Below are 21,435 nucleotides of genomic sequence, written 5' to 3'. Positions count from 1 at the left end.
ATCACCAGTTACCACGGGGAGGAAACTGTGGACTGTTTAGAGCTAATAATACAGAAGATATACCTCCACTAAATAATGATATGAAAGATTCCACTTCTGTGCAGTTCATGTTATTGATCCCCAGAGGAGAGAAAAACATGTTCACAACCACAAATGTGTGTTCGCCCAAAAAGGAAAAGCCACAGATTGACTGATCAAAGCACACAGCTGTGATGTCTGACCCTGAAACCCTCACAGCCACGTGGGGGTCCGCCTGCTCTTAATAACACCTCATGGAGACCTCTGTGCTTTGTGTGGGCTTCACTGGACTCAAACACACATACACATCATATACGTACACGCGCACTAGTGAATGAACGCTTTGTGTTCTACTACGATGATTTGTATTGTAGCTGTATTCATCTCATTTATATTCAAAGCCCACTCTTTACATGCTACAGTGAGCTACGTGAGCTACAGACCTGTAGCTCACGTATAAAGCTATACACACATGGACCTGATGTTGGACTGAAGCCCCACTAATGATCAGTGGCGCTCCCACAAATGTTTCAAAGGGGTGGCCAGATGGGGCCACTGAAAAACCATCCATGATTTTATGATTATGACCAAAATAAGACTTCAAATAAGGTTCTTCTTCCCCTGAATTCAGCACATTTTCATGAGTCATTTAAAGTAAATGACTCTACTCTGGACCGTAACATTCAGATTCAGTTTCTCACAAGCTGCTGCTGCTGCAGGGTGCACACACACACACACACACACACACACACACACACACACACACACACACACACACACACACACACACACACAGCAGCATGGCAGCTGCCCCAAAAGTCAAGCAGAAACTTGCCAGCCGATGTGTTAGTTGAGGAATGGCTCGATTTGATACGCAGCAGAGCTTCCTATGAGCGGCGCACACATTTTAAACATCAGTGTTCCATCATGTTCATTTGACAGTGAGGAGAAAAATTGTGTTGACAGTTAATATTCAATTAATTGTGCAGCCCTATAACTGAATTTCAGGAATTGTATTATGCTGTTGTAGTAGTGAGGCTCATTGGAGGAATCGCATATTAATATACTTTGGTTAAATAAAATATACGATGTGCATGGACTAATACAGGCAATGCTGGTATGTAACTAAGTACATTTACTCAAATACATAAATATAAGGTACTTGTACTTTACTTGACTACATCCATTTTAGTTTGAGTTAAATCTTGTACTTTTACTTCTTTAGTCCTCAGCTGTAGTTTCTTGCCAGGTGAGTTTTTCCTCCGCTTCCTGTCCAGTGAAACGTATCTCCAGATGTGTTGATGTTGAGATAAACTGAAGGATGAAGTGTTCCTTTATGTGTTGACACAATTCTCTCGCTTCTTAAGCTAAATAGACTAATTAACATACCTCTTGGATCAGCTGGAAAATGCACCATCACAAAGCTGAGGTGCTAGTGAAATCTAGAGGCTGCAGTTACGTTTATCATTTAAGCTGTAAAAATATGAATGAAAAACAAGTCCACCTCGTGGTTCATGGTGCAGTGAAGTCAGTTGTATATCTTTATATCTTAGCCCGATAGAGTGCTGCAGGAATGAGTCCCAAAACCAGGACATGAGTCAGTATTTTTGCACTTGTGGAAGTCAAAGTGTTATTTGAATGTGTAAGATGAAATAAGGGCTGCAGTTAACACAAGCTTAAGAGATTTGAACGTCTGGTTCTACATCACAAAGTGCGTCAGTAGATATGCCTCTGGTGGATTTGGAAGCTTTTATGTGTCTTAATAAAAGACGGTTGCTAACAAGTAACCAAATGAGAATATGAAATGTCATCACGTCGACTTGTCCGCCTTCACAGCCTCGTTGTCTTTACAGCCCGTTAGCTTTCCTCGTCTGTCCTTTGCATTTACGCTTCAGAAACCACTAAGTGATGTCCATTTGTGCAGATTATCTTGCCGAACTAAATTTGTAAGTATCATAAATGTTTGTTTGCCACAGAAATAATTTCCTGCAATAATCCAAAAGCTTTGTGCAGGGAACAGTGTGATGCTAACGTCCTGTAAGTCATCCCTGCAGCCCTCTGCATCACAATAGTCTGTAGAGCAGAGGAGACACTCTGATTTGCTAAATCTTATCCTGCTTTTACTCTTTCTGAAATATGAATTTGTCAGCATGCATGTTGAGTGGCAAAGATAAAACATGTAACCAATAACTACAGACTTTGAGATCTGAAAATGAGACGACTGACAGGAAACAACCAACAAAGACAAAACACAGCATCCAAGAGTTTTATTGCCACCAGAACATTTCATTGCATTCACATCAGTACTGCTGACTTACAGAGAGCACGCGTGTTCTTTCTACGTATCAGAAGTACGAGGCCTGTTTCATAGAAGAAGTTCTAAAGTGATGTGAGTGTGATGCAACATGTGTGTGTGTCACTGTGATTTCTGTTTGTCCCACTGTTCTGGTGTGAGGGTCTTCTGTTCAAAAGCGTGGATCTCTTTCAGCTCCTCCGCTAGGCACGTATTCACCATCCTGTTCAAACACAACACATGTTAGGAGTGTGCGCTACATGTCCAGTAGTCACAGGAGCGCCTGTGCATTCATCACACACCTTTACTTTGGCTCATTCAATCAATCTAGATGTTTTAACAGGAGTTGGAGAGTGTCTCCTTCTCTCCAATATAATGGGACCATGCCACCGGGCTTGTGGTGCTCAGAGCGTAAAACAAACTCAACAGCAACGTCTCTTTCCAGAAATCATGACCCGGTTACTCAAGATGATCCACACACTTTGTTGTGAGCAGTTTTATGCAGGAACTATTTTCTTTCTAACAGAGATCCTGCATGAAACAGCACTAAAGGTAAGAGGATATATATATATATATATATATATATATATATATATATATATATATATATATTTAACTTAGGGGTGAACTGTCCCTTAAGTCTGTCGGTGGCTGATAGAGAGCTGAGAGGTTTGTATGATAGGTTTGATTATTTTTCAAACATAAGTTAAAATTAGATTTGATTAATAAATTGGAAAAATATATCTTGACAAAATGATGAAATGTTAAAACTACATGTTATGTTATTATAGTTTTTGATTTGAACTTCAAACAGCACATCTCTCCATACAGTATACCTTACAACAACTATACCTTCAGATACTATGTGTGAGATCTACTGTGGTAATACTCTGGTATATTTGTTTGTGTAACTTAAACACTCTAACTTGTCATTTAGCAACAGAAGGAGGAGGAACCCTTACACAGATATTTTCTTTTATCAAGTTGATTTAATGGTGAAGTTCTCGGTTGTACATTTTAGTTTTTGACAAGAAACTTGAGGCGGCTCATCATGGATTAATAATACATTAAACAAATGGTAAGTGTATGTTGAAGTACATGGGACTTAGTGTTTTGTACTATGGTATTGAATTGGGTATTGAGAATGGTGGAATGTCACAGGTATTGGTATTGACTACTAAATGTCTGGTATTGTGACATTCCTATTTATAAAGCATTCTAGCAACAGAGGCCTTAACGTTTACAGAAAGCACAGCATGGCGGCCTTGATACACTTAACTTAACTTCTTTCCATCATCAGTTTCAGTTATTCCAATAGCTAAATAAGTTAGCTGGTATGAGATGACCTATAGGTATGACGACCGTCACTGCTTGTAATGTCTTTCTGATAGCAAACATGCATTACGTGCTAGTTACTACAGTGTGCTACCTGTGTCTCTGTAACAGCAGCTTGCCCTCAAACTGGGACGACACCACCAGGACTTTGTAGCTGGCAGCACATCTGTTGGGTGACGTATCCTCCACATCCTGCAGTAGACAAGATCAACCTACGTGTGATGATGAGCTCCATCTTGCTACCTGGCTCATTTTTTATACTATAGCTTTTATACATTACATTAGGGTTAGCTTTTATCCAAAGCGACTTACAATAAGTGTATTCAACATCAGCATTCAAGAGAACTACTGGTCATATATTTTACTGCACTATTTCTAGTCAGAGTGAGTCACTTTGGTTTTTTTTGTAATCAACATCCAGGGTGGCATCATTCAGAAACAAAAAGGTGGAGCAGTGTTTGTGTTTACATGATTTTTCATTTGCTTGTTAAAAGCTAATGTTCTGCCTTGTTTTATTAGCTGAGGGGCTGCTTAGCACCACATCGACAGCTTAACCGAACTCAACTCAAAAAACATTGAATTTAGTGGCGCTTTACTTGTTGGCCATAATATTACACACACACACACTGACGTTGAGCTAGGAGAACATGTAAGTTAATACAAATAATACACAGAAACCTACCACGTGTACAGCCGCAAGCTCCTTAGTAAGTCTATCCCGGATGTGATCCGCTGTAATAGCCATCTCTGCTGAACAAAACATATTCGGTCAAAATTAGTAGATCACTAGCAATGGGGCTACATGTGTATAGATGTCTAGTCAGAGACACATAGACTGTTGTAGACATACTGACACCGGAAGTAGTATAGCGATGCTCGAGTTTAAAATGTCTACATCACAGTTCACATATTCACAGTGTAGTTCTAATTTAGAAGTTCATCATTACCAAAGGTTGTGTATTAGACGGTGTTCTCGCTCATTTCAGTCACCGTGCGAGAGGGGTGGACATCATAAGTGACCGAAGATTGTGTGTATCTATGACCAATCAGCTGCTGTATGTACGCGTTATGGGCGGGACACATTTGAGAAGTAGCGAATCACAATATTAGGAGTCCTTGCAGAAAGACGAACTAAATGTTAATAGTGATTCATATAAACGAAAATACATATTTCAAACTGACGCAGTTTGAAATGTAGCACTATTAATTAGTTGTTATACATGATGTGAGCGTTTTATTTGCCTCACAGTGTGACACACTGATTTCTTTTCAAACATATTTTATCAGGCAACGTCAAAGGCTACTAAGACGTACACTGTTTACACGCTAACTCTCATTTCATTTGTTGAAAGTCAGTTATGCGTAACTATGCGTATGCATTCGGGCAATGGTACAATTAATGTTGTCTTAAAACTGTCAGTATTAACTTAATCTATTAATCTTAATTTCTATTTATTGTTTTTGTTCATGCTTTTACTAAGATGTACATAAATCAGCCAACGTTATGCTAACGTTACTTAGCTAATTCCATGGATGTTCTAACGTTAAAGCAGAAGCTGCAGAATAATACCCCGCTTATTTCCTTCCGCAATGGTTGTGGAGGTAGAACACTTCTTTGGTGTGTACATGTTGTACTGCACTAATGTTAAATTCAAAGGCCGTATTTACATCGGCTTCACGGTGAACCCTGAGCGCAGGATCGGACAGCACAACGCCGGGCGGCACAGAGGGGGAGCTAAGAGGACCAGTGGAAGAGGACCATGGTATGACCTAATGTTACTGTACATGTATGTTACATGATGAGCAATGTGTCATCACATCATTCGTTACATTCTGCTCATCTTCCTTGTCTTTTCAGGGAGATGGTCCTCATAATACATGGCTTTCCCTCCGATATTGCTGCCCTTCGTGTAAGTTTGTTTTTTGACGAGACTGGACAATATTTTGTACCAAAGTTAATAACATTAAATCTGACTATATTCCATTCAAAACGTGCAGCGTCAACAGTATTCACCTGAAATGTCTGGTCTTCTCGTCAGGGTGTGAAAGCAAACAGCGCTTATACTTTAGGTGCTTACAGAATCAATATGAAGACATGGACAGTTATTGTAATGTGTATTTACAGTAAAAACAAAACTGTTTCCCAACTAGTTTAGAAGAGTGTGATAAACAGTGAGAGTCATTGGTTGTCGTGAGAACGAAGTAAATGAGAAACAAACTTTATGAGCTGATTGCTTCATTATGATCTAAGGCAGAAATACATAACCAACAAACACTACATTCGTCCCTTCACAGTAAATTACAAAGAACAACACAATCGACTGTGTGTTGCTGTTTTCTTTTAATGGAAAATTACTTTCCTCGAACGCTGTCATTTTTTTTGTTCTTCAGAAACAGTCAGGAATGGACTAAGGGACCTTTGTGCCAAGGCTGGATCTTGAGTTTAGTCCTGGATCAATGGTTGTTGGGAACATTTGGTCAAAAAGGAGTTCATCTCTGCCCTCTCACACTTGCTGCTCTAAACCTTCATATCCAGTTACACACACACACAAGAATACATTTGTACAGTAACGATTTCTAATAGAAAGACAATCCATTCATCTTTTGGATTGCATAGTAGTACATACTGTGATTGTGATTGTACTCTCCAGATTCAGCTTCTACACGAAATAGTAAGACCAGATCACCTCAATGAAAGCATCTTCTCACTCCCATTCTGCAGATACTGATGAAACAACATTCATCATTTCAGTTTCAATAGCTTTCTGGAATGTAACAATCTAGAGACAAGGTTTTATTTGGTTATTCCACATAATTCTTACATTATATTCTACATTACAGACATTAGGTCAGTGACTCCACAGGGTTTCTTGTTGCTTTCCAGACTTCAACTCACCCGGAAATCTTATGCTGCTAAATGAAGAGTGTCTGTGGTCCCTTAGATATGCTCTCTTAAAACATAAAAAGTACTGACACATGTTAAATACATCCATCTATCTATTTATTAGTGCAAACTATGCCCCTTGAACCTTAAATTCCTGGTGTCCTTTTTCTCACTCTGCTCATTTACATATCATATTCATTTGTTTGAAGAAAAACAACTGAATCCATTATTTTGATATTTGATTTGATTAGAAAAACCTGCTTTATTCTATGCCTAATTCAAGCTATCATCATTACATTTGTCAGTTTGAGTGGGCGTGGCAGCACCCTCACTCCTCCAGGCGTCTCTCCCACGTCTCCCTGCGCTCCAGGAAAGAGTCGAGTCTGCAGTTCCACTGGCGCGTCGTCTCCAACATGCTGCGGGCGGCGCCTTGGAGCAGACTGCCGCTGACGGCACGCTGGCTCAAACAGGAGTACAGGATGGACTTTGAGCCCGGCCTGCAGCCTCCGCTGCACATCCCCATCGCTTTTGGGAGTGTGAGAGCCAAGAAGAAGCTGCAATCTGCAGGAGAGGAGGAGGAGGAGGAGGAGGAGACAGCCAAGTGTTTTCTCTGCAAAGAGCTGGTCAAGGTAGAGTCTTCTGATTATTGAAAATTTAAAGATACTCTGCTTTTTTTATTTGAGTTCAACAATATTTTGTGAAATATCTTCAACCTGACATGTACATAACAGAGTGTAATGTAAAATTACAGTCCGTCAGTCTAGCTGTTTCCCCCTGCTTCCAGTCGTTATGCTAAGCTAGGCTAACCACGTCGTGACTCCAGCTTTGTACTCTGCACACATACATAGGATTAATTATGATCTCCATCTGAATATCTCACACCTAGAAAGAAAACAAATAAGCATTTTTTACCATCATGTAGAGCAATTTAACAATATTAAATAGTTGCAAAATGGTTAGCATGCTAACTGCCAATACTTGCATGTTAGCATGCTAATGTTTGCTTAGGCTAACAGTTAGCATGTTAGCTTGTTAGTGTGCTAATATGCTAACATTACAGACCAAACTGTAAAAAGAATAGCACAAAATACAACATCAACGCTTACTTACAACTTAATTACGCATTTACCTTTGGCTCAGATGAAAACTATTCCTTATATCTCTCACCTGGACCAACCACTGCCAGACAGCCTTTCTGATAGGAGGTAGAGTAATGTCAGAGTTATGTTATGTTCTGTAGTCTGGAATTTCAAAATGTAATAACCTCAGTGGCGGGCCGTGCATTTTATACCTGGGCCTTCACTGCTGTCCTGCAGTTGAACCACCTAACGGTTATTATTTGTTTCGTGTAAAAATGAAGCCAACACCTATAAATACACTAACTGCAGAGTGCAGATAACGTTACATGAATACGCGCACGGGATGCTGCGTCATTAACGGACAATGCATTAAAAAAACTGCGGAGCTAAAACACGCATTCCATCGCACACTGAAGAGCACGGGCCATTCAAATATTATTCACATCAGAGGGAACAATATACACCATAGACACATGAACACAGTAGTAACGCTACGATCACTCCCTCCAGGAAATACATGAAACCGTAGTTCTTGTTAGTGACGGATTTATTCGTCTGTCAACACCGAGAGGGAAAATGAGTCCACTTGAAAACCCATGAATCTTCAAAGATGATCACTTAAACACTTAAACTTAAAAACTTTAACTTAAACACTTTAACTTTAACACATTGCGCGGAGTATATAGACTTCTGCCACTTCATGTGTCTTCTTGTTGCTGTGCACAGACTAAATGTGTCCCCAGAGCAACATTGGACGTAACAATGGTTCCTATCACATATTAAACCAAACAAAAATCCATCTTCATAGAAACAAGTTGTACAAATAATAATATATAAACAAGCATATAAAGCTACTGCAGATGTAAAAACAAAAGCAGTTCACTTACCAGAGCTGCTGTTCACTATTTAAAGACAAAGTCCATCCTCCTTTCTTTGTTAACAAAGAGTTTAATCTCACGGTTGTTCAGTACATCCGTGTGTTTTAGTTCCAGTAAGAAGTCCTTCTCCATTCATGGACGCCAGTGAAGACAGTCGAGCCTCCCCAGTTGTATTTCTTGAATACGTTTTAATGCGTTTGAGGCTGAAAATGTCTGCTCGGCAGAGGCAGCAGATTTTGGGATTGTCACCACCCAACATGTCACGCTAGCCCACTGACCAATCACGTACTTGTAGACCAGCTAGCAGGCTCTGACACTTCAACCAATCAGATCTTTAGTTTGACATGTTGGGCGTATTCTTTGAACACTATGACAATCAACAATATCGTCCCCATTCACTTAAACTGCACATGGATGCACTTGTGAGTCTGCAGGCCTCTGCCTCTGTTCTTACCTAGAGACACAGAGGTGAGATCTGATTGGATAAAAGCTCTACTTAAAACAAGCTGCACTGGAAGCAGAGCAACTGAGGAAGACAGGAGCTGTGCAATGAGAAGATAAGATAATGGGAACAATATTTTTATAAATTATAATACATGTAGTGTATTTAAGAAAAAATATTAAATTATAAAATAGCTATAACTTTGTGATTGTGTTTAGGCCAGCAGAGAAGGCCTTGAAGGCCCTCACGGCCCACCACTGTGTAACCTTCATTTCAATACAATCCGTTAGTTTCAGGCAGCATGTGTGAATAGTGAATTACTTCTTTTTACATCTCTTCTTTTCCGCAGGTGTCAGAAAAGCTGAGCTGTTTCCACCCGTCCTGTGGAATGAGCGGTCATGTGATCTGCCTCGCGAAACATTTCCTGAAGTGGGAGCCGTCCCACCTCCTGCCAGTGGAGGGCGAATGTCCGGCCTGTTGTCACTCTGTGCTGTGGGGGAGTCTCATCCGCCACAAACACTGCTGCTTCGGAGACCTGGAGGAGATCACACCGTCTGCGTCTCAGGTTGTAGACGATATACACATATGTCTGTTTAATATATTGGATTTTTGAATGTGGCTCTACCTAGCTAGATATAAGTATTACCAGTGAATGTAGTTTCTGCTTCACTAATTGGTCCTCTGATCTCCCACAGAGCCACTGGGCAGATGAGCTGCAGACATGAGTGGAGCCTGCAAACCTTTTATTTCCTGGTTGAATGACCTGCAGTGTCCTAGAGCATTATGTAGATCATGTGTAATGGATGTGCCGGTGGAGCAGGAATGTACAGTGACTTCATAAAAGCTGTCCAGCAGACATGTGCACAGGTCCAACATATCTCTTCCATTTGTATCATTCTGTTCACAAAGTATCATGTATGTTTAAAATATTTCATGTTTGTGGGGAAAGCACTTGTAATGTGTGTTACAAATAAAGCGATGTTGTTCTATAGAGTGCATCAAGAATCATTTTCTGTCATTTATACAGTGGTAATAGATGAATACACAGATATATAATTCTAATAAACACATGTTGTAGGGAGGAAGAGCTCAGGTGGGACTAACGAAGGCTGCATTCTAGTCAGCTGTTCCAGGTTCAGGGTCCTGGTGTTGTTCTTGTCGGCTTATTGTCTTGAGTTACAGGATTACACACATTTAACTCCATCATCCATCCATCCATATTTAATGGTATTACTGTTTGCTTTTTCCTGCTTTATAAAGTCTTGAACAACACCGAATTTAGGTTTTCAGGTAAAAACAGCAAACAAGCTGGTTACAAAGGGAAATTTGTTATATATTTTGTATATTTTGACTATTGGTCAGACAAGAAGAAAGTACAATAAAACAGCTTTTGGGAATTTGGTAAATACTGTTACTGCTTTTTTATATTTATATTTTTAAACAAAGCAAAAAATCAAAGATGAATCTTAAACTATATATTTAATTGAGAGTAGGGCTGGGAGGGAGGTATCGCAATAATTGGTGCGTACTAAGAAATAGTACACCTTAAAGATGGCAGTAAAAGGCCCTATAAAATAGGTGAAGGGACAACTAAGAAACATTGTCCCAATGTACATGGAAATGTCCAAGAATTAGGACATTTTGGGAATACAGTTGGACCAGTGATGTAGGAGATTCTATCTATCTAAATAGCTGTGGAACCTTTTTTTTTGGTTTTGTTTTGTTCTTGGCATCTATCTGGAGGCGACTATTAAACACAGAGAACAGATTTAAATACACACTCAAAGACAAACCAAAAATGGTTCAAAGTATCTGGTTTCCATTTCTACATGACCTTAGGAACAAAGATGTATCTCATGTTGAATGAGTCTGAGGAAGGTTAACTATAGCATCTGTGTAGAGGTCATTTAAGCAACTGTTGTTGAGCGATGTGGTTCGATATTTAGTTAGTGTAAATGTGTCTGTTGTGAGAGGCCTCTCAATGTACTCCCTCTGTTTTCTTCAGAATATAATCATCATATTATTTCACCAGACTTTAGCTGCAAGGGAGGCAACTCATAAAGCTCACAAAGCACTTACAAATATGCAACATAGTTGCATTCTACTAACTGTGTACTTCTACTTCAGAGTAAACATTGTAGTACTACATATTCCTGACAGAGAAATGTTACTGGTTATGTTGCAGATTCAGAATTTCCTACAAAATATGCAGAATTTATAATAATATCTGTTAAGACGTTAGACGTTAAGTAAATGTAAGTACATTGTGCTGGTAATGCCTCTCTTTTACTCTTCACTTTAAGTACAGATTTGAACGGAGTTATTTCACCGGCGGCAACGTTATTTATGTAATAGACTAGGTTATTCTAAAGTTGGCAAAAGATGAACAAATGACAGACTGTCGCTGTTCCTGTGTAGGTTGTCGGCTCGTGCTCGTTTAATCCAGGGAAGTAAAGAAAGGTTTGGTTGTAAGTTATCCGGCATCCAGCAGCCAAAGTCCACTGGGATCCATCAGCTGCTGTCTGCCCGCTGTGGACGACATGCGCGATTCCACAGAGCCCTGAAGCTCCGCCCCGGCTGCTGCACAGAGCCGTGTTCCATTGCTTGTTTTTATTAATATTGAGCGATTCCAAATTGTACCAAATTCAAAATAAGCCCTCCGTTACAGCCACCAAGTGTGAAGCAGAGCAGTAAGGGCAGCTGCAGTATGTACGACAAGTAAAAAGACTAAGTATGCGATCTGGAACGCAGCTAGAGATTTCTTGCTTTATAGATGGATGGGAGTTTATTTAATCATTTATTTCTGATTACTTTAATATTGTTCGCTCATTGATATGTATGTAGTATAATATGTCATGTATATATTATTGTATTTGTAAGTGTGTTTTGTAAAAACTATTTAAAAAGCTATCTGACCCAGCTTCAACACAAACTCAGCTTCAACACGACGTATGACAGACGAGCAAAATCTTAAAACCGCTTACCTTGCTCAAAGGATCTTTCTCAACCCTTCCGTATGACCAGCGTTTAGCCATCCACGTTCCCCGCAGCTCTCGATATCCATTCTCCGTCAACTCCGAAGTCGTCCGCCCCCGCCTTCCAACAGCCCGGGAGGAGATCCCGATTTCGGCATCCCATCCCCCGACCCAACGACCCTAATCCCCTCATCCTTTCACCCCACGACCCTAATCCCTTCATCCATTACCCTACATCCCCACGCCGCTCTCCCGACCACCGGAGATCCTGACGTCACGACTCATCACACGGCCGAAGAAGCCCAGCCATCGATATCAGTCCCTCCAGAGGGCCAGGTCATATACCACCTTCAAGCTCCCTCCGTGCTAGAGACATCTCACCCTGCAATGTTTTTCCCCAAACTTCACTATTAACCCAGGCACATGCATCTCTCCATCCTAGCATCCTTTCCTTTCCCCTTACTTCTACCTTTCATGCCCCACCCACCTCGGCCAATTTAGGCTAACTCCTCTCACCTCTATCGGCTACCTGAGCTGCATAGACTGCTCCAAGAACAGGGAACAGGTAGGTAAATGGCACAGCTACGGGAGCAGCTCGGGGTTGGGTATCTTGCCCAGAGACGCAACAGTTGTTTCTTCCTGCTTATGCTGTACCCCCTCTCTTCCTCCACCCCTACCCCCACTAGCCTTGCCCATCCCACTTTAAATGCTCCTCCTCACTTCCACAGCTCCGCCAGCAGATAGTTCCGGCGTCCTTACGACTTATTTTCCCCCACTACCAGTTTCACTTTAGCCACAGCAGTCGCATCCGCTCGATCATCCCCCGTGCCACACGCTCAAGCAACAGATTCTCACCAGTAACTACATAAACCTCGCTCAATTATCGATCCATCCACACGCAATCCCCACATCTCCAGGGAATTGCTAATCAAGCTGCACTCAAACAGCCACTCCTGTTAGGGTCCAAAGCTTCTCAAACTAAGGAAGGCCGCAGCTCACAAGGGAAAAGAAGCCCCCCCCCCCCCCCCCTTTGCTCTTCTTTGTCCGTTAGCAAAGCAAGGCCAAAACAGCTGGTTCAAGTTAAAATAAAATGGATTTATTATCCAACAAACGCAAAAACAGTTACAAACCGAATCACACTATTAATAATCTAATGTTTCATGAAACAGAGACCCAATCAGGGCCACCCGGCAGTCTGGTGTGTCTGGCCGATGGCCCGCAGAGAGTCTGAAGATGTCCGGACATCCACAGTCCTATCGTCTCAAGGAAAAGTCAGGAAAAGTCTCATGTTTCACATTCTTCCCCATCGATCAGCTCAGTGATTGGCTGAAATCCGATAAGCTCCTCCTTGGCTTATGACCTGTTCTTCTGGTCAGACACCCCTCCTTGCAGCGAGCTTTCGTCCATACCCCGCTCTTGGCACATACCTCGCTAACCACCTTATATGGTCATGACCTGGAAACCCCCCTCTCACAGACACTCAATACATTCAATGACCACACTCCTTGGTTTAAACTTCTACACGTAAACACACTGTGACACATACTATCCACTACTAGGTGTGCTTCTAAACATACTAGGAATGCTTTTAAACTTAAATTTCTCAGACTCCCCACCTGCTCAGACGTCACCAGGCTCCACCAAATTCCCAGCCTGGACTACTCCATGAAGTACATAAGAATCGATCACGCTACGTCCTCCATCCGCCTCACAGGCCAAGAAGCCGGTTGCCTAAGGCAGACATTACCAGCGCCTTCAAAGTCCTTACCACCGAACCCGACTACCGGTATCTTTTCGGTTTCCTTTGGAAGGATACGTATTACTGTGGCATGCGTCCGTCCAAGAGCAGCCCGAAAATTCCAATTGCTTATCCGAAGCACTCTGCCGGATCTTGACAAACGTCTCCTCACCGCAACCTCTCCCGCGCATCACTTAATTCTACTGTCTTAAATTACCAAGGTCATTATTACACTACCTACTGCCACCCACTGGCACGGAAGAGTATTTAATTACTTAGCCAGCCACTATATTGCACGCTCAACAATGGCAAATCATTTGCAGCAACTAATTAATATATATGTATGTATATATATATTAATATTCCCACGGCACACCTCTCACTCCTATGCCTGCCCCTCACTTCGGACCTCCTCACCCGCGGCATCCATACACTCCGCTCAGGCTATCTGTCTCCCTTCATGGACAAAGTATTAAAGTCCACGTTCTTGCCGGCTTTCTTTGGCTTCCTTCACTGCTCTGAGTTCGCCGCCTCGAACTCCAACCACCATCCGTTGCGAAACGTCACCGCATCCGACATCCCATCCATCCTCCCGACACAGTTGTCTATCACCTCAAATGCCGCAAGACCAACCAATACAGTCCACCTCAGCCCATCTACCTTTTCCGACTAGACTCATACCCAAGTCTATACGAACCCATCCGCGACTACTTAAGCTCAAGTTCAGCCACCCAAACTTCACCACAAGATCCCCTGTTCGCAAAGGGGTCACGCGGTCACCACCACTTTCGCCATATCTTAGCCCAATCCGTAATACCCCCCGCCCCCCCGAGTTTACTCGGGCCATTCATTTCGCATCAGCGTCGCCTCCACCGCTTCATGTCAAGGAATTCCCGACCTCATCCTCAAGATACTTGGTCGCTGATCTTCCCCCGCGTACCTCTCCTACATTCGTTCCAACCCGAATGACACCAGAAACGCCCCCCCCGGCATCCGTCTTTATGAAGCTGGGGGAATCTTTTGGGGACTCTGCACCACCAGAGCTTCCGAAGAGACAGCCCCCACTCTACAGTCTCCATTCCACCTGTTCCCGCCAGCTGCCGGACACCAACGCTCCCCCATTGCTCCCCTATCGGTCGCCTAACCTCCTTTGTACAACCCTCCTTGTTTCTTCTTCTCTACACCCCTACATCCCTTCATCCCTCTACCTCGACCCCTACCCTACATCCCTTCATCCCTCGACCCCTTCCACTTCCTAAATCTAACTCATTCCATCACGCAATAAACCTCTCGAAACTCATATTGTTATTGGCATGGTCCTTGTTAGTGAAATTGAGTTTTATAAACTTAGTTCAGGAACAGGGACCACGCCCAGAACACAGCTCATTTCCTCTGCACAAAGTATTTAAGCATAACGAACCTGTTCACTTCCTCTTCGACTCTGTTTTCACATCCCTCCCCCCAACCTCGTTTTTGTCTTTCTATTCTCTCTCTCTCTCTCTTGCAGGTTTACAGGAACAACAAGGGACTCTGCACCACCAGAGCTTCCGAAGAGACGGCCCCCACTCTACAGTCTCCATTCCCCCCGCTCCCGCCAGCCGCCGGACACCTTTTTTTAATACATTTTCCAACATACTATACCATGACTTTTTACGACTGTTTCGACATAGATGCCAAATAAGTCATAGGGAGAGAACCTGGAAGCAAGTGTGTAGCAACTCATTCAATATGGACATCCACTGGAAATATTAATTTCAGGGCTGAATTAAAATGTATCCAGAATCTTAGAAATGACTGAGGTCAGGAGTCCAGATTCCACAATTACAATCCCACCTACCTTAAACCAGACAGGACTGGGACTGACTAGCCACCAAAATAGGCCTGTGAATATTTGACATATTTTCTCATTTAATTTATCAATGTAAATGTGAAATTACTGTGTGCTGTTTCAAAGCCCTCTCCACACTGCCAGTGTACCTCAGTTTCTTTAATATGTTATTTAATGTATAATTTACCTGAACACACTCAATATGTATTCTTGGAAATATCATATTGTTAGTAGTATAGTGTCATTACAGTAGATAAGCTCCCCTTCAGAGCGCTAAAACCCCAATGTTCCCAGAGACTGATGCCACTTTGGTGTCCTTAATGTGTCTTCAGACCTGATACATGGTGGACATCTCCAACCGCCCCCTGAGACACAGTGCAAGTAAACAGAAATGGTGCCAGTGGACCAATGTATGAAGAGGGTGTGTCCCTGTAAGGTTTAACCTGTGACAATCACAATCACAGTCCAGCATGTTGGCGCCACAAACTCCAAAAAAAATACTTTTTCTTTCAAAAGAAAAATATAAAAAACAGAGAAACTTTTAATACAGCTTTTATTTCCCATAAATGAAATGTTAGTTGATATCACAAAGGAAACATCAGTAAAGATATAGGTAGTGATCATCATAAAGTAATCAACAATCTGAACAAAAACATTTTCAGAAAAGCATTAATGTGTATCAATTTGTGATTATAAGCGTTAAGTTCATTTGTTGCCTCTATAGAGTGGTGCATGAATGACGTGTTTTTGTTGGCCACCACGGCCAACAGTTAGCATCGCTCTGGTTCCCTCCACATAAAGCCAAAGGTTTCTTTTCTATTTTTCCAAATGAACACCACTTTTTAAAGACACGTAAAAGCTTAAAAATTCTCGAGAGCGATATTGACAAAGGTATTTTATGTTGTAAAACAAAACTTTAAGCTTGTGTTGACTGCAGAAATGATTTCAGGCAACCCATCGACTTCGAGACGAGGGAACCAGAAAACCCGAATGCTGACTAATTTCTGGGTTTTAGGACTCATTCCCACAGCACTCTATACAGTTGTAACTATTTACCTATGATTAAAGTTACTTTAGAGAAGGAGTACATATAAAACAGACATACTGAAATCCTCCTCAGATCATTAAAGCCCCAATGTTCTTGATTTTACTTCTTTTTTTTTTACCACTTGAGTGGAGTGGAACAAGCTGTTAACACAACGTTGACACATAAACACCTTATGAAGTAGCTATGAATATTATGACAGAAAATACTTGCATATTTTACACATCCAGCAGATCAGAGCAACATTTAGTCGTGTACTTGTCCATCTGCTTAGTGTAAGTCCAAGTCTCTTTCAGCTCTGGTTTGGACTCCACCAACTCCTGAGAAAAAGATCTGTCTCTTTCACTGCTAAATGCTCCACTATGTTCACCACCTAGTATCTAACTGTGTCTGTCTTCTGTTCGCTGCTGGACAGGTAGGGTAGGTTTGTAACTACAACAACCTATTTCACATTACATTACATTTTCACATTGTTAATACAAAGATATTGATTAGAGCAGCTTTAAATTTGTGTAGCATTTGTAAGTAGCTGAAAAACTGTCTTATGCGCTTGTCCACTTTGTCTCCTCACTGTTGGACAGGTGGCACATGCACAGTGATCACCGGCTGAGAGGGACAGAAAACAAGAAAAAGAAGATATTAACCCATGTAGTGGTTGATTAAAAGTTACTGTAACGAAACTCTGCTTAGGGTCCTAAACAGAAACGTTGTGCATCTTTCCTTTGCTCCTGTGGTTGGTATATATTTAGGCATTAGTAGTCAACCCTGTTATCCAGAGGAGTGCCATGATAGAACCAGATGTGGATACAAGATTTGTGACACAACTAGAAATTCTTTGCAGCTGTATTGCTACAGCTATTGTCAGCATGTACTCACCATTTTGGGAGCTGGCGAGCAGCAGTTGACCACCTTGCAGCAGTAGGCGGCCAGAGTGACGGAGATGGCGAACAGAGCAGCCTGAATGACCACAACCTCAGCAAAGAAATGTGAATTGGTGCTCTGTAATAGGGATAGTGTTTGCAGAAATTATGCTTGGACAATATAAAGAAAGAACAGATGTGATGTGTAGCATTATAGGGTTGCTCAAAGTGGCAGCTGAACTTGGACAAAGATTATACATTTTCAAGATACACTTGAACTAATATCTTAAGTGACTCTATCGGTTACACTTTAACTGACACTTCAGCTGCTTTCTCATGTCAAGTGACATCTTAACTGTCTTCATCTGTTACTATTCAATTGCTTTGATCGTGTAACCTATAACTCACACTTCAGCTGCTTTCAGATTTGAAATGATAATGTAATCAAACTCTGAAACATGAAATAATTGTTCTTAAAACGAGCAAACAGTTATAGCTCACCTCAAGTTTTTGGCAGATTTCTGCTAAGTCAGTGGAGTTGGAGTCATAGTAATAACTCCAGCAGCCATAGGTCATAAGATCCATTTTAATCATAGAAAATATGAAGTTGAAGATGGAGGCGCCACAGGCCACAATCTGCATCCCTAAACAGGCCTTCAGCTGAAAAACAGGAGACTTATGAGACATATGTTCTACAAGACATTTACAGACTGGATAACATACGAGACAAAGGACTTGATATTTAAATCCTGAAATTAAAATTGCAAAAGCAAATCATTCGATCAATTTACCCATTGTACTAGGTAAGTTCACAACTATTATGAAGTGTCACAGCCTGATGAAGCGGCTTCACTCTCATCTGCGGTGTATTAAATCATTGCTTCTCTCCACTGTTTGCTGTGTGCTCTCTTTCACTTCCAGTTACACGAGCAACACGGCTGAATCTGGACACATATGGACAAGTCTGCCGGGGCCGGTGGACTTGTGTAACAACTCAACCTGTGACCCAGTGACTCATCTGACTTCTCCTAGAGGAAGTGACTGAAGTGACTTTTTTTGGGGTAGGGGAAGTCCAATAGTACGAAACAGTCTTCATTTCTCATGACAAAACATTTTGATCAACTTGTTCTCACTCCCAACTTGTCAAATACCGCAGCTTGGTCAATGCCCCTAGGCGTCCGATACCGATGCATTCCCCCTTAGCATCTGTATGAGACACACTTTCAACTCGCTCCACTGTTACCCCATCCACGTCATCATCACTGATGTAGTAGCAAGAAAGCCTGCTGGGTTGGATGGGTGAAACAAACACAGGATGTTCACCCAGGAGACCCCTGTTCATGTCCAGTGTGAAACCAAGTCACACTGTGACTACTGTGACTAACTTTACAGTAGTTTTGTAAACAACTTACGCACTTAACTCACGCCAGTTACATTACAAACCGACTCATTTTACGTTACAAGCATACTTTTTTAACCCAAACCATGATGCTTTCCTAAACCTAACCGAGTAGTTTTGTTGTAAAAGCAAACCTAAAAACTAAATAAACCTACATTTAAAGTTTATCTTGAAAAGACTCTCTGCATGTAATGAGTGAAAACTGACACGCAGCACATGATGCGTCCACTAGCTACGCTACATTGGCACCTAATGCGTCATAGTTTGAGGCGTAGGGCCACTGACGAGTATTTGACGGGTTGGGAGTGAGGATGAGATATGTTCTGGTAATGTCTGGAGGCAGTAGGCCTGGATCCGTGTTCTGTACTTGTTTTCATACTGTACATTGCTTATATAGGATTGGTGATCATGTTGGTGTCTCCTCTCAGTCGGGTAACTCACCGTTGGCAGATGGAGGTTCCGTGCTGCTACAGCCAAACTCCCAGCTATTATCAGCTGTGAAGAGAACACACATCACACAAACCAGGTGTCAGCGTCCAGCCAGAGTTCCACCAGCTGACAGCACAGTTTAACCACAACAGGAGGAAAGAAGGTGGCCTGACTACAGCTAGGAGAACAAATAGACATCAGTTAGTCTAATCAATTAAAAACAATTGACTGTCCAAATATGTTGGCGAGTAAGAGTAGAAGTGAGTAAAGAAAATCTGCTGTCAAGGTATTTCATTTCATATCATGATATATATACTCTTTGTGGATAAAATAGTAAAATTGTCACGGTGAGGCCGACCCAGTCTGAGGAATCTCTGGTATAATGTCTTCTGTGGCTCTAACAACAAGTCTTACATTCACACCTACAGTAAGACTTAACAATACGGACACATTATAAGTAAAAAGCTAGTACAAAAGACGTCTCTATGCGATATTATTGCCTGTGAAGTGAAGTTATCAATGAAGCAAACTTACATCTCAAAAAAAGAAATGAAAGCAGAATATATAGCTTTCTTAAACAAAACCAAACGAGCCAAACACGTCCCGTAGTCAGCTGCTCTGAAACATTAACATCTCTACAGATGTACTGAATTACTTTCTGCTGTCAAAGATCCTGGTAATGAGTTCCATGTCACCGATGCTCCACAATCTACAGTTCTCCGCACTAAACTAGTCGGCTACTACATGTGCACAATGAATATGACCTCCAGAAGCAGCGGTGTAACTAGTACATGTACTCAAGTATTGCACTTTATTCTAGAGACTCTATTGTATGCCTCGTTCTACTTCTACACTACATTTCACTTTTACTCCACAACAATGATTTGACTTTTAAGATTAAGATTTAAATATTAACATATTAAGAACTTTTAAAACATAATGTATAAAAAAAACTGCCAAACAGAAATATACAAATTGAGCTTAAATGATTTGTCGATTAATCAATATGTTTATTCATCAATTATAAAAAAACTATTTACAATCAACATTCCTCATATCAAGTCCCTGAAGTATTTCATGGCTTCAGCTTCATAAATGTACAGAAGAGCATCTCTGGATCTTTAGCTTTGAGGCCATTTCTTTACAAATACAGAAGTGAGTCCTGCACCCTGTTGCTCTGTGTGAGCAGTGACATGACAGCTTTAGAAGTGAGAGCCTGCAGAGTGCAGTTTGACAGACTTTGTTCCACTCAGATCTTAAGAAACTGTGCCACTGGTTGCATTATGGGAATTGTAGGATGCAGTTGTTTTTTTGGATTTGATCCATACTCGGGATTAAAAGTCAGCTTCTGATTTGATCAATCTATTTAGAGTCTCTAAAGTCCCCCGACTTCATGCTCACCAGCAGAGATGAAATGAAGAAAGGTATGTCAGTCTGCGCATGACTCAGGCCTTTGGACAGGAACACAGCCACGCAGGTGATCTGAAACACACTCAGGCCAATCTGGGTGATCTGGGGACAGCAGAGAGGATACTTTATATTGAGGTCACAGAGCTCATGGCATGTATAGTTTTAGAGAGACACACACTGTACCCCCAGAGCTTTGGGTTCAGCCTCCAGGTACTTCTCCTTCCTGTGGACGCTTCTCTGGAAGCTGACTGCGACCAGAGGGCTCTGAGCCGGCCCGATGCCTTCCTCCACCAATGCTGCTCCATCTGCAACAACCACCTCTGCTCTTACTTTCGCGTCTTATATACTCACACGCATAAGACGCACAAGCGTCGTGCATCGCTGACGCTTGTGCGGCGGAAATCAGCTTCAGTATCTCAAGCAGAAAATAACATCTGGATTTCATCACGCTGCACAAACTACATAGATCTCCATGTTCTTCTTTCCTCATTTCGACTTAAAAACTGTGATTGAATGCATTAACAAAGCATGTTTTTACCTGCCATGGCCACGATATCTGCGTTTACTTCCTTTTATTAAAAGTTGTGTAGCGCTCCGAGGCTGCTGGTCGGATGTTTAGCAATAACTGATTTGGGAGTTCGAGTCCCGCCCATGGATGTATTATAGGTCCCGCCCCGCGTCTGTCTGTCACAGCAGCATGACTCCCACGGCACGTCTTCTCTCGGAAACACGTTTCAAACTGGGATCATCACTGGCTGAGTGGTGCCAATTAAACTTCAGTTACATTTCTGCAAAAATCTGCCAATCAAGTTTTGCCAAGTA

At 41.7% G+C, this 21,435-nt stretch overlaps 3 protein-coding genes across 6 annotated transcripts; 1 reads left to right on the top strand and 2 right to left on the bottom strand.

Moving 5' to 3' along the window:
* Window positions 1–2,270: 2,270 nt before the first annotated feature.
* LOC142945938 (bolA-like protein 2) lies at window positions 2,271–4,685 on the bottom strand. 4 transcript variants are annotated; one of them, XM_076086874.1, is made up of 4 exons: window positions 4,594–4,685; window positions 4,329–4,393; window positions 3,741–3,838; window positions 2,271–2,534 (listed from the first exon to the last, which is right to left on the bottom strand). In XM_076086874.1, exons 2-4 carry the CDS (start codon window positions 4,389–4,391, stop codon window positions 2,435–2,437), a joined length of 261 nt encoding a protein of 86 aa, XP_075942989.1. In that variant the 5' UTR covers window positions 4,392–4,393; window positions 4,594–4,685; the 3' UTR covers window positions 2,271–2,434. The 4 variants fall into 4 exon arrangements, with proteins under 4 accessions (XP_075942989.1, XP_075942990.1, XP_075942992.1 ...); XM_076086875.1 differs by having other exon boundaries at window positions 4,329–4,396; window positions 4,594–4,677; XM_076086877.1 differs by lacking the exon at window positions 4,594–4,685 and adding an exon at window positions 4,497–4,551.
* A 311-nt stretch (window positions 4,686–4,996) lies between these two features.
* slx1b (SLX1 homolog B, structure-specific endonuclease subunit) lies at window positions 4,997–9,920 on the top strand. The gene is made up of 5 exons (XM_076087232.1): window positions 4,997–5,409; window positions 5,505–5,556; window positions 6,836–7,159; window positions 9,279–9,494; window positions 9,625–9,920. The coding sequence occupies exons 1-5, from the start codon at window positions 5,237–5,239 to the stop codon at window positions 9,652–9,654; spliced, it is 795 nt and encodes a 264-aa protein (XP_075943347.1). The 5' UTR covers window positions 4,997–5,236; the 3' UTR covers window positions 9,655–9,920.
* A 6,086-nt stretch (window positions 9,921–16,006) lies between these two features.
* On the bottom strand, window positions 16,007–21,297 carry LOC142946124 (membrane-spanning 4-domains subfamily A member 4A-like). The gene is made up of 7 exons (XM_076087230.1): window positions 21,152–21,297; window positions 20,797–20,918; window positions 20,605–20,715; window positions 19,216–19,269; window positions 17,877–18,035; window positions 17,392–17,514; window positions 16,007–17,121 (listed from the first exon to the last, which is right to left on the bottom strand). The coding sequence occupies exons 1-7, from the start codon at window positions 21,156–21,158 to the stop codon at window positions 17,083–17,085; spliced, it is 615 nt and encodes a 204-aa protein (XP_075943345.1). The 5' UTR covers window positions 21,159–21,297; the 3' UTR covers window positions 16,007–17,082.
* Between the last annotated feature and the right edge of the window lie 138 nt (window positions 21,298–21,435).

The sequence above is a fragment of the Anarhichas minor genome, unplaced genomic scaffold (genome assembly GCF_050575085.1).
Source record: "Anarhichas minor isolate MPS153535 unplaced genomic scaffold, ASM5057508v1 ptg000009l, whole genome shotgun sequence".
Taxonomy (NCBI): Eukaryota; Metazoa; Chordata; class Actinopteri; order Perciformes; family Anarhichadidae; genus Anarhichas; species Anarhichas minor.
This window is presented reverse-complemented; position numbering and strand designations above follow the sequence as displayed.

What these genes read in the sequence shown, in the direction of transcription:
- LOC142945938 (XM_076086874.1), bottom strand. Translation starts at nt 4,391, where the DNA reads ATGGCTATTACAGCGGATCACATCCGGGATAGACTTACTAAGGAGCTT. An exon ending in AGCTTGCGGCTGTACACGTG is followed by an intron (nt 3,839 to 4,328) that starts GTAGGTTTCTGT and finishes TGTCTACTGCAG; the next exon opens with GATGTGGAGGATACGTCACC. An exon ending in CTGCTGTTACAGAGACACAG is followed by an intron (nt 2,535 to 3,740) that starts GTAGCACACTGT and finishes GTGTTTGAACAG; the next exon opens with GATGGTGAATACGTGCCTAG.
- slx1b (XM_076087232.1), top strand. Translation starts at nt 5,237, where the DNA reads ATGGTTGTGGAGGTAGAACACTTCTTTGGTGTGTACATGTTGTACTGC. An exon ending in ACCAGTGGAAGAGGACCATG is followed by an intron (nt 5,410 to 5,504) that starts GTATGACCTAAT and finishes TTGTCTTTTCAG; the next exon opens with GGAGATGGTCCTCATAATAC. An exon ending in TCTGCAAAGAGCTGGTCAAG is followed by an intron (nt 7,160 to 9,278) that starts GTAGAGTCTTCT and finishes TCTTTTCCGCAG; the next exon opens with GTGTCAGAAAAGCTGAGCTG.
- LOC142946124 (XM_076087230.1), bottom strand. An exon ending in GGAACCTCCATCTGCCAACG is followed by an intron (nt 18,036 to 19,215) that starts GTGAGTTACCCG and finishes CCTGTTTTTCAG; the next exon opens with CTGAAGGCCTGTTTAGGGAT. An exon ending in GCTCGCCAGCTCCCAAAATG is followed by an intron (nt 17,122 to 17,391) that starts GTGAGTACATGC and finishes TGTCCCTCTCAG; the next exon opens with CCGGTGATCACTGTGCATGT.